The sequence below is a fragment of the Ctenopharyngodon idella genome, chromosome 17 (genome assembly GCF_019924925.1).
Source record: "Ctenopharyngodon idella isolate HZGC_01 chromosome 17, HZGC01, whole genome shotgun sequence".
NCBI classification, from domain to species: domain Eukaryota; kingdom Metazoa; phylum Chordata; class Actinopteri; order Cypriniformes; family Xenocyprididae; genus Ctenopharyngodon; species Ctenopharyngodon idella.
The window spans coordinates 5,237,920-5,250,595 of NC_067236.1; the positions used below are offsets into that span (position 1 = coordinate 5,237,920).

The following is a 12,676-nucleotide window of genomic DNA, read 5'->3' on the forward strand; positions in this document are numbered from 1 at the left end:
TGAAAAATCCGATAATTCTTGTTTATTATATATTCTACTATACTACTAGCTACTGATAGGCTACTAATAATAAAATGTCATCAAAATACATTTTTTAGGAAACGTTAAATAAACATCAATAAGAACAAATAATAAAAACAATAAAAACATTATTTTACCCAGAATTTAGTACGTTTGGGACTGAATGATGGTTTATTGATAATTATAATCTTATATCAATATTAAAGAAACACATTTGTTCGGTCCTTTTTTTCTTGTAATGACGTGGGTAACAGGGTTTACAATTTTGAGCAATGTTATATTTTTGTTAAATGGGGCATAGATTGTACACAAAATGAAGAAAACACTGAAAATGATTTTTGTTTTTGTTTGTTTTTTAGCATTTTTGACAGGGAAAGTATTATTTTAAGGGGGAGGGGGATACAGACATGCATTTTAAACTAGCTATAGTAAGTTAATTTCTAATAATATGTATATATATATAAACATCTAATATGTCTCACAAAAACATGGAATTAGCCTACTTTTAAAGGCTTTTTTTTAAGTTATGGGACACAAAAGTACACCGTAATCGTGGAATGTGCGGAATGTGTTTTGACTCCAGCTATGATTTAGGCTACAGCTACAAATCTGTATTTTATCATATGAAAGATTTTTTTATTCCATCTATCTATATTCATTCATTGTTGTCTCGTGTCGTGTCTCTGCTCCGCACCGACAGTGGGCGGTAGATCACTGTTTGTGATCTGGCAGAGTGATAATAAAGGTCCCCGGGGCTCCGGTTGCATATTGTTGGACACGGAACTCCGGATGATCGCAGAAACTGGCAGTGAGAACCGGTTTAACTTTACCTAGACAAGACGAGACGATACTTGTCCTCTCGCTGAACAGGTTGAGAGTCCGTGATGATGATCCATAGCGGATAGGTGAAGGTAAGAATAATGTGTGGCATTCGCTGTTGTCAAACGTGTCAGTAGCGTCTAATGACCAATTTTGTGGCATTGTCTATGGCAGTACCAACTTTAACATTAGTGTTACAGCATTATCCTTAGATATGTTGTTCTGAGGCGTTAAGTGGATTAGAAACAACACCGGCTGATGACAGCCGTCTCGTGTCACAATGCCAAAACAGACGTGACAGCTTGTGGAAAATACTTCCTCTAGTCGAGGTGCAAGTTAAAGGAATATTTCCTCTAAAATTGAAAACTGTCATATTTTTCTCACCTTCATGTTGTTTCAAACCTGTATGACTTTTTTTTTTTTTTCTTAACACGGGACAAAATATGCTAGGCAGAATGTTAGTCGCAGTCACCATTCACTGTCATTGTATGCAGAAAAGATGTAATGAAAGCAAGTAGAAAGACTCTCAGGCTGTCATCTTTTACTTTCATTGCTTCTTTTTTATTGTAATACGATTACAAACAGCTCCATTTGTGTTCCAAAGAAGAAAAAACTTATTCAATATATAATCTATGCAATTTTTAAATCCTTATGCAATATCTGCCTGTTTATCTCGCTGTCTATATGAAGCAGCAGGGCGAAAACCACCTGATTTTCATTATCGTGGTATCTAGATGTTTGTGTTATGTCAGTTGTCTGCTCTGTAGCATTACCTAGGAGGCTTGTCATTGGCAGTATATTTATAAACAGTCATTTAAGTATTTGCCTTCACCACATGTTCTACTCTATATAAAATGTTTTTAACTACTATGTACGTCCGTCAAAACATGTATTTAAGTACATGGCACTAATTGTGTTCAAGTTGTATAACAAAACACATTTGCTGCAATCAAGGTGGGATATGGGTAAGGTTAGGGACATGTTTGAAAAATTTAGAAAAAACTAAATTAGGTCACACAGTAACCTATATACTGTCATGGTTAGCGAGCGTGTAGCAAATACAATAAAGAGGTATATGTGACGCAGAACAATACAAAGAACCTTTAATGAACACTTCTTTAATGAGAATACTACACACTCACATATAACATTAACGCAAGAAAACTAAATGTCTTTACCATCACTTGTGATCTATTTTGTGATCCTCCTTGTAGAATGAAAGTATTAATTTCTTTACAAAAAAAAAATAAAAAAAAATCTTACTGACCCCAAACCTTTAAACTGTAGCATACTGTGGCTTTTGTGTGTGTTTAAAGGGGGTATAAAAATTTGTAGTCTAAAGCGCACTCTTACCTAAATGTAAACTGCACAGAAGTTCTTGGTTTCTGGAAAATCACAGTCTGAAAATTTTCCTATACAAGTCAGTTACACAAACACAAAAGTACTGTGATGTGAATTTGGGCCAATATAATTTGAAATATTTTGCCTACTAGCCCACATACTGGAGTATTTAGTTTGCCTCGGGCAAACAGATAAGCTCACATACACATGCACACTGTGTAAACGCTGATATGTCCTCTTTTAAGGGAGTGTAAACTGATGAGGAAACCCAATCCACTTCCTTTGTGCTTGCAGACAAACAGCACGGACTCAGAGCTGGAGAACAAACACTGAGGGACAAAACTCCATGCATCTACTGCCTATAAAATCATTAAGAATCCAGATTTAGCCTAATCCACAATTAAAAAAGTTTTTTGAATGGAAAATTTCTAGGAAAGTCACGTCCAGTACAATCCACAAAACCAGTTTGGGGGTATTTTTTTTACCCCCATGATCACACTGGAAAGACTGCTGAGATGGTCATACCAGAGATCATTCAGTCTATGTTTGTTTGGAACAGAAACATTAAATGTTTATGCTAAAAATAAGGATGTTTAAAAAAGATCATTCACAGTATCAGAGTTTCAACCTATTACAGGGTCCCAACACATTTTTTGACCAATGAATTACCAGAATTTTTCAGTCATTCAAAGATTTTTAAGAACATTTTTTAGCATAATTTATAGATGCACACCAGTCTGTTATTGTAGGGACATCGACTTTCATTTTCACGCCTCTAAACATGACGTGGAACAAAACGAACTCTGATTGGTTGCTTTACATGTCAGTCAAATGTCCTCTTGGGCGGTCCTTAGCCAATGAAAGCTGCGATAGAGTCCAGACCTTCTGCCATCAGTCTGAAGGTCTGACTACGCAAGACTAAAGGGGACCTATTATGCCCCTTTTCACAAGATGTAATATAAGTATCTGGTGTCCCCAAAATGTGTCTGTGAAGTTTCAGCTTAAAATACCCTACAGATCATTTATTATAGCTTGTCAAATTTGCCCCTATTTGGGGTGTGAGCAAAAACACACCGTTTTTGTGTGTGCCCCTTTAAATGCAAATGAGCTGCTGCTCCCAGTCCCCTTTCTAGAAAAGGGCGGAGCTTTAACAGGTTGCACTTCAGATACTCAACAACAACAAAACTGGAGAATCTCACATAACCAAAATGTCACAAATTGTGAGTAGCTGTGTTCAGCCTTACATGTTCGAACCGGAGTCGGACACTAAAATGGAGAGACTCAGGAAGAAGTTCCAACTTTTAGAATGCAACTGGATGTGGATAAATTTATGTAGTTGTTGTGGAGTTAAGTTGATTCATTCAACTCATCGACTAGCATGTACCATCATGTCCAGCGTTGAACTGACCCTCGTTTGTAAAGCAGTTCGGCGTAAAAATATTTGCACAAATATATAACACTTTACTGACATTCTTTGGCACATTTCCTTCATAAATGAAATTCAACCACGGTGTCCTCAGAAGCTCAGATGCCACAGAGACTCTTATGTTCGTTGGTACATCCAATAACAGAACATTTGAAATGTTTTTGGCCCAGACATTGTATATTTCCAGCTTCTACAGCGAGTAAACAGAAATGGCTGCTGTAGCTCACTTTGGGTGCTATCTATGCTAATAGGACAGATCGTCACCAGTCATGGGCGGTGCTTCCCCCTACTCTTAATCTGGAACTGCACATTTGGAGAGACTTTATGATATATGGGGATTATAAAAAAAGGAGTGGGTGGATTTTTACCATTATAGGCTGGTTGTTTGCACACACTGTGGACACACATCTGTGTTCGGACACTGTATAAAAGTGAATTTTGCATAATAGGTCCACTTTAAGTTATTTGTAATTATTATTTTATTACAGTAATTCCACTGAAAACAGACCTTAATGTTTAGTGCATCAGTAAAGGCTGGAATGGTTCACATGACTTCTAAAATATAAATATATTTTAAAACATTAGACATCATACAGTTGCCAACTGTATGTTGTCCTCCCCAAACTGTTGCAATAATGATAAAAACAAGCTGTCCTCCAGATTGTATGCTGTCAGAAACTTCTATAATTGAGAAACATGAACCTATTGAAACTAGTGAAAAGTGAATTTGCATATGATCACTCATTGATTTTCCTTATTGCTCCACCGTTGTACTCTCCACCAGGGTAATGAGTCTGTAGACAAACAGTTAAATATTAGTAGTTGTTGTTACTGTAACCATCATGTGAGACCTATCCGATCCTTTGAGGTTTGAGAACTAGTCAATAATTGAATGTCACTGCTTGTGGACAAGCTAAGAAGTGTTACTCTCTGCAGCTTTCTTCAAACTGTGCCCTAGATTTAGCCCATGAAAAAAGGTTACATGTAAAGTGCTGGTAAATAATGAATGGGCTGCTGATCTATGATCTAGCAATGCTGACTACTTTAGCCTGAAGATTGTCACATGTATTTTACTTTTGTATTATTCCTGCTTTTAGTGTTCGGTCATAAAATATACTACTAGACCTACTACCAAGTAGTGACTGTTAAAGTATTAAATATGTAGTAAATTCAGATGAGGGAGATAAATGTGTTGGCTAAACAAAGAGAGCTGATACAGTTCAAATTATTTGAAATTTATATGTTTTTCTTTAAATTGAAATATAAATGAAATTTCAAAATCAAAAATATTAGAAATAAATCACTGGTTGTAGTTCATTTCGCTGTTGTATTATTTTTAATGGTGCAGATGTCTGTAAAATGTCTAATAATAATATCTAACAATACACTTCTAATAATGCTAATCAAAAGAGGTGATTATTTTGGCTAAAGTGGGGTCAGTCAGAGTTATTTCATAATTTTTTGCTGAATGTGAATTTTGTTCTTGGCCAATAATAGTAATAAAACATTGTCAAGTTTTCTCTAATTGTCTTTTTGTCTCGTCTCTCTTTTTTCTCTAGGGGTGTGTGTGTGCATGTGGCCTCAGGTGGCACAAGAGGACCATGGAGCCCGATGTCATCCGTCTGTACTCTTCCTCTCCCCCTCCACTGGATGAGGCTGGGGAGGAAGAAGAGGAGGATGAGTTTGGTGAGTTCGGGGGTTTTGATGGCGGAGGAGTGTCGTCCAGTTTCAGCTTCTCAGACATCGACACGCCCACAGCATTCAGCCAGTCAAACGCGCTGGAGGAGTCGCCACCTGACCTATACATCAAATCCATACAGAATGTTGCTGTATCGGAGAAAAGTGGATGGGCTAACGAGAGAAAAATGGTAGGAGAATCAATAAGCAGTGTCGAGAAAACAGAGAAGGAATTACCTGAGATTGTCACAAATGGCGTGACGTTCTTCGATCAGAAGGTGTTCTCTGCTGAACATGATCAGAAGTCTCCCTCAATACTTCCTGATGTCCGAATCAGCAGCACAGGTGATGGACAAATCCTCATTAATGGCTACAGTGAGTCTTGTATAAATTCAGAGCTGGACAGAGCTCTTCCTACATGCTTGCAAAGCACTGACACTGAAGTACACTCTGGACTGGACGTCAACATAGCTGATGTGTTAGATAGAAACCAGTTAATTAACCAAACCGACAATCTGACAGACTCAAACAATCACTCATCCCATAAAGAAGCATCTGAACCTAAAGAAGCATCCAAACCTGGAGAGACAGAAGTGAGACTAGAGCCATGTGGTGACTCCCAGTCATTTAGTTGTAGAGATACACAAGAACCTGAAGGGGAACATAAACAAAGGGAGAACTTTGTTGTTTGTGGTGACACAGGTTGTCTGGATGGGTCTGCAGACTCTGTTGACATTGCTGAAGCAGAGATGGCTCCCTCCATGGATGTGGATCTAATCTCTGACACACAGCTGAGTGGAGACATAAAGGAAATTCAAGGATCATTCGCAAACACAGCGGTGGAAGAAGATGAGGACACTGAGTTATCTGCAGACCCCATGGCCGATGAGGATTTTGGCGATTTCAGAGATGCAGCTCAGGGTATTGCAGACTTCAGCCGGACTGAATCTTTAACCCAGGAAGGATTTCCTGAATTTGTCACGGCAATGTCCAGGTGCTCCACGGATGATGAGTTTGGTGACACAGACACCCTGAAGGACTTCAAGGAGGAAGATGAGCTGGCTGAGGAAGATGAGCTGGCTGAGAAAGCAGCGGACGATGAAGGAGGTTTTTGTTCTGAGTTGCCTCCCAGTGACAGTTTTGCCGACTTTAGTTCAGCTCCATTTGGAGGAGTGGCGGTGGGAGGGCAAGACAACTGGACTGCATTTGGACCGCATGAAGGCACGGAAGAGGAACAGGATTCATGGGCTGCATTTGGTGAGGAACAGAGTACTTACCTGGGTAAAGAAGAACAAGATGTTGAGACTTCAACAGCGCCCTCTAGTGGTGACCTCCAGAGTAGCACTGTGAGTCATTTTGACATTAATCACAATTCATGCAGTTTATTTTTGTTAAAATTAATTGTAGTTCAACTAACAGATTTGAATCTAATTGAAATCAAACCATAAAATGTGTGTAAAAAGTTTAGACGAACTGCACCCTTAGTTTTCATCTCTTACAGGTTGAGTTCAGCTGCAAATTACAGCATCTCTTCAGAACTGCCTTCCCTTCAAACATCCATTCTGAGGTCACTGAGGTCCTGCCCCTCCACAAATTCCTGCAGGCACAGGATCCTCAGGAGCAAAGGGATCCGAGCAGCTCTTTGGCACAAGAGTAAGAGCTTCATCTTGACTACAAGCTTATAAGATTTATTTGTACTTATTTCCAGAATATAGTCGCATATTTGGGCTCGCTAGTATGAAAACCTATTCTTACCGCAGAAAAAAATCTCACAATTATGACTATTTGTTGTAATTTTGACTTCATATTTCACATGAAATATTTCTTATTTTACCCTGAGGCGGCTTCCATTAATAGGAGCTCCATGACTAATGTTTAAATATATCCTGTGTGTTCGGTTTGACTAGTTTTAGAGAAAGAACTCAGGGAATGAAGGTCTTGGTTAATTTTTCTTTCTGCAGGAATTCATTGGCCTTGTGGTGCCACCTTCAGGACATCCTCGGCACTCATGGCCTTAAGTTCAAGTGGGCAGGTTCCCATAGCAACAGAATTCTTTTGGATTGCCTAGGAATCAGGAATATTGTGAGTTGTTGAAAGTACATACCTCATAGACATGCAGTGTTGTTGATTACAGCTGGTTTCACTCTCATGTGAAGTATATTTCTAGTCAGTAAACACTGATAAACACAGTCATAGGATTTAATGGTGACTAATTAGTGCTAACTTTTTTTTACTATTCCTTTCTTTTTTTTTTTTTTTGACTTTTTGATTGCTTTTTTCTGTCTATTTTTTCTTATTCTTCTAATAGTTGTTCACTGGAGACAAGCAGCAGCCAGTGATCGTGCCTATGTTTGCTGCCGGACTGGTGAGTGAAGTCCTAAACCCCAAAAACATATCGTGAAATAATATTATAGTTTACTTACTGTTATCTATATTAACATATTTTAAAATGTAATTTATTCCTCTGATGGCAAAGCTGAATTTTCAGCATCATTGCTCATGAGAAATTACTGCTGATTTGGTGCTCATGAAACATTTCTCATTATTATCAATATTGAAAACAGGTGTGCTGCTTAATGTTTTTATGAAAACTGATACAGTTTTTTTCAGGATTGTTTTATGAATAGAAAGTTCAAATGAACAGCATTTTTAAATAATTTGTAACATTATAAATGTCTACTGCCACTTTTGATCAATTTAATGCATTTTTATGAAAATGGTAGTGTATATAATCGTCTTTTTTCTTTTTGTGATTTTTGTTTTCATCAAACATCTGTTCCTTCTTCTCAGGGAATGCTGGAACCCACCAAAGAGTCTCAAAAATCTCCAGCCTCCCCTGCACTTTTCCCTTCTACTCCTGTGGAGAGTGGAAATACTCTATGCACTCAGGTGAGAAGTGACATGCACATAGATATTAGTTCTCTCTCTCTCTCTCTCTCTCATATATATATATATATATAGAAACTACCTTTCAAAAGTTTGGGATCGGTAAGATTTTTAATGTTTTTAAAAGAAGTTTTGTCTGCTCACCAAGGCTGCATTTATTTAATTAAAAATACAGTAAAACAGTAATATTGTGAAATATTATTACAGTTTAAAATAACTGTTTTCTATTTGAAAATATTTTAAAATGTAATTTGTTCTTGTGTTGGCAAAGCTGAATTTTCACATCATTACTCCAGTCTTTCAATCCTGGAAACAAAAAAAAAGTACACAACTGTTTTCAATGTTGATAATAATAAGAAATGTTTCTTGAGCAGCAAATCAGCATATTAGAATGATTTCTGAAGGATCATGTGACACTGAAGACTGGAGTAATGATGCTGAAAATTCAGCTTTACCATCACAGGAATAAATTACTTTGTAAAATAAATTCAAATAGAAAACAGTTATTTTAAATTGTAATAATATTTCAAAATATTACTGTTTTTACTGCACTTTTAATTAAGTAAATGCATCCTTGGTAAGCAGATGAAACTTCTTTTAAAAACATTAAAAATCTTCGATCCCAAACTTTTGAACGGTAGTGTATGTCTTTTGATTTTTTTTTTTGTCATTTTTTTTGTCATTCTGTCAATCTTAAAAGTTGATTGAAAATACTTTGTATGCTTGCTAAACTACATTTGTTGTACTGCAGGTGGCGCCCTCTTTGGCCCTTAGTATTGACGGTACGTCTTTTCGCCGGTCCTCCTTCTCTAGAGTTCAAGAAAAAGCCACTCGTCATTCACGGCAGAAATCTTACTCCTGAATGCTGCTTATCATCCCTGTCTGAGCACTTCTCTTCTCTCTCACGACACTTTTCTCTCCATTTTTCAAACTTCCTGTTCCCTTCACAATTTACACACCCTTAGGAAAGTTTCTCTCCTGTATGCTTGTTTTATAAGTGTTAATTTAACACTAAACTAGCATTAGCAGAACAATTTGAGACGTAACCGTCCAAATTCTACTTATGATCCAAAGAACAGAAACTTTTTTTTTTTGTCTTTCTTCTTCTGCTCAAAAGTGAAACACTATTCAGTCAGCAAAGATACAAATCAGTTCATCTCAGTTTCCCTTTTTATATATTCATTTGTGTTTATAACTTGCCTCTCTCCTCTCTTGTTCTGCGTCTGAAGTCCAGGCCCATGTCACTATGTTGTCCAAACTCATATACACTGAATATGAGTAGGCTGAAGTGTACTACCTCAGATTATTAGTATGCAGCTTCATATGCAGTTGTTTATTACCTTGCCATTATATGCAAGACTTGAGATAAAGAGAACTATACCCAATATTAAATACGTTCTCAACCAATTTAGTCCCTGTGCACCAGCTGCTGTCTCAGGTTTGACTAAAAAAGAGATCCTTTTTGGAATAGCTGACCTTACTGCTGGTGCTTACTTCAAGCCATTGTATAGCACGCCTTGGCTGAAATTAAAGAGGAAATACCACCTCATTTTCAAAGATTTACATACAGATGCTACAACCCACTGAGATGCTGTTAAAATTGTGAAGGTTTAATTAGGTGGGGATTTCTGTGATTCAGTCTATATTAATCAGTCTTTCCTTCTTTCCTTACTGTCTCAAAACCCAGTGACTGGCAGTGAAATATTCATTAATGCACTTTCTTGACCAACTTAACTTGCAAACTGTGATATAAAAACTTTAGCCCAATCTTAAGGGAATGTTCTGGGTTCAATACAAGTTCAATCCATAGAATTTGCGGCATAATGTTGACAGTTACAGTTGAAAATATTTTCAACTTCTTATTTCATTTTTGTTGAAAAAAGCAAAATTGTGTTTACATTTTTCTTGTGGCTATACATATATATTTTTAAACAGTGTATTTTAAGATGTCCTTCTATTGCAGCTGCCTTGATATTTTGTTTTGTTTTTTTATATTGAGGGATAAGTCAATCGTTTTCAGTGATAATCAGCATTATGCCACAAATGTCAAACTTAAATTGTATGAAGAAAAATCCTTTAACCAAAATTGAGCTCTTTTTTTGGATGGTAATTTTTTTCCAGTTATGTTGCAACAAATCATTATTAAATCTGTCAATAAATATATTAAACTACAGTATGACTATAGTTTTCTATTCTGTTTATCTCTTGCTTTCATCTCCTGTCTTATCTTTTCCTGCTTTGTCGCTCCTAAGTTCCCTGGTGTTCATCTGCCTTTTCCTTGCTTGTACATGCTGTTATACATGTACACTGTACTGTTCAAAAAAAAAAAAAATTCATACTGACCCCAAACTTTTGACCAATAGTGTATATACTTCTGTTGATATATGGTGAATATCCTGAACTACTAACAACACACTAACCCTGCATGTCTTGCTGTCATTGCTGCGGCTCTCATGAGAACCACAAGATGGTGGAATCTCAGGGCTAAATTTGGACTATTTTGGGCCTGTGGATGAATGTAGCTCAGATAGTGAAACTGACACACCACTACCAGGTCAGAACAGAAAGGGTTAATCACGCTGGAGTACCTGGCTTGCTGTGAAATCTTTCCTCCCTTTTCCCTTGTGTCTGCGATTTCAAAATCAATTTTTAGGGAAGCTTGGCATCTTTAGCATTTGTTCGTACTCTAGTGTTCTGTCCCTGATTTCCTCTCTCTGGACTTGCTTACAGTATCTGCCAGTGTGAGTATCTCTGTTTTTCTGCCTTTAATCTAACGCACAATTGATAGTGATTTGCTTCTATGTGTCTGGGAAATTCTTACTAAGAAAGTTATAGTCTTGCATGACCTTTATTTTATAGTTTTTCTACTTTTTCTGAGATCCTGTTTATGTATTTTCATTGTTGTTACTGTCAGTATGATGAACTGTAAGTTTTAAGCATTTTAAGCATGTGTGTGTGTCTGCATGTTTGTGTCTCCTTTATTTGTTTTTTTAAATATTTTTTCCTGTTTATTTAGGTGTTGATCCAGAGATATATGAACTGACTACAGCTAAAATTGAGAACAACACCACTGGTCGCAGCATTGCAGATGCATTTACAAAACTCATGGAGTCTATGGAGACGACCAGAACAACAGCCAGGTTAGACATATGCATGCATGAATACACATACCTTTAGCATGCCTTAACATGTTGAGCGCAACTACATGGCTACTTTACAGCTAGAGGTTTAGAAAGGTTAAAATTGGGTGTGACTCTGCTGTAGTCTCTGAGAAAATGCTCTTTTTGTGTTTGTTTAACAGGAGGCCAGAAAAAGATGAAAATATAAGCGAAGAAGCAGCAAAGGTCATCTCTATTCTCCCTGACCTATCCTTCATGCAGGCCAGGGTTCTAATGTTCCCCTCCATTCTAACTCCAGCAGCCAATCTTATATAACCAAACATGGTATCAGCCAATCGCCTTTCAAAGACTTCAAAGTCATTATGGCATCATCATTCATTTAGTTTAAAGACTGCTACAAAAAAAAAAAACAGATCAAGTCATGTTTCTTCCAGAAAAAAAATCACATTTAATATAAAAATGTAAACTTTTAAAGCTCCCTATTTCTTCACTTGTGCTGTTATTATAGGTTTTTAATTGGACTGAATCACCATGATGTGTGAAAATGTTCCTGCTGATTTTTTCAGCAGAAAAGACACCCACCTTGTCTTTTATACACAGTATATAGAACAGCAAATTTACCTTTTATGTCTGATATATGAGTTTATGATTTTATTTTTGAGTGCTGTTTGTGAAAATGTGAGTACTTTTCACTCAGTGAGGTGAAATGCAGAATTGCACATTTTACTACTTGAAACCAGAGCCTGTTAATCAGTGATGGGCAACTTCAGTCCTGAGTTTAGCTCCAACCCCTGGTTGCAATATATATATATATGTTAATGTGCTTTTCTTTTTATTTCTTTGTATTGTTTTAATTGTCACTCAGTTCAGTGCTTCCTTTAGCTGATTTGTAACCATTTTATGCTCTTGTACACTTCATTCCGTATAGTACATGTATCTTCTAACCATCCTTTCATTTTTACTGCCTTTAGTTGTTTTATTTTATTTTCCCACAACTGACAAGCACACAAAAGATTATATTATCATTTAATTTTTATAACTTCAATAAGGGAACTGCGTATTTCTGTGTGTCTGCTTTTTTGTCCTATTAATGTCTTGTCACTGTATTATTTTAAAGGTGAATCTTTTGCACAATCTGATATAATATGAATATGACAGCAGTGCTAATGTCTTAAAGAAAAGATGGAAATTGTTTGTACTGTTCCTGTGGAAAAGACTGTGTAAAGGAATTTGTGTCTTTGTCTTCTGTTGTAAATTTGTATTTTGAAGTTTAACAATAAAAAAGGCAGATAAATGAGTTCTTTTTAGATGGTTTCAGCGTATAAGATTTGCTCAGATACTGTTTGTGTTCTTTGCTAGCCAATATGACACGTCTAGCTTCTCTTGT

The 12,676-nt window shown here is 36.7% G+C and overlaps 1 protein-coding gene across 2 annotated transcripts; it reads left to right on the plus strand.

Annotated features, from left to right (window-relative positions):
* Positions 1 to 720: 720 nt before the first annotated feature.
* Positions 721 to 12,586, plus strand: aftphb (aftiphilin b). 2 transcript variants are annotated; one of them, XM_051867234.1, is made up of 10 exons: positions 721 to 932; positions 5,167 to 6,630; positions 6,786 to 6,937; positions 7,246 to 7,366; positions 7,593 to 7,649; positions 8,075 to 8,173; positions 8,922 to 8,952; positions 10,629 to 10,724; positions 11,187 to 11,310; positions 11,472 to 12,586. In XM_051867234.1, the coding sequence occupies exons 2-10, from the start codon at positions 5,209 to 5,211 to the stop codon at positions 11,602 to 11,604; spliced, it is 2,235 nt and encodes a 744-aa protein (XP_051723194.1). In that variant the 5' UTR covers positions 721 to 932; positions 5,167 to 5,208; the 3' UTR covers positions 11,605 to 12,586. The 2 variants fall into 2 exon arrangements, with proteins under 2 accessions (XP_051723194.1, XP_051723193.1); XM_051867233.1 differs by lacking the exon at positions 10,629 to 10,724.
* Positions 12,587 to 12,676: the final 90 nt, after the last annotated feature.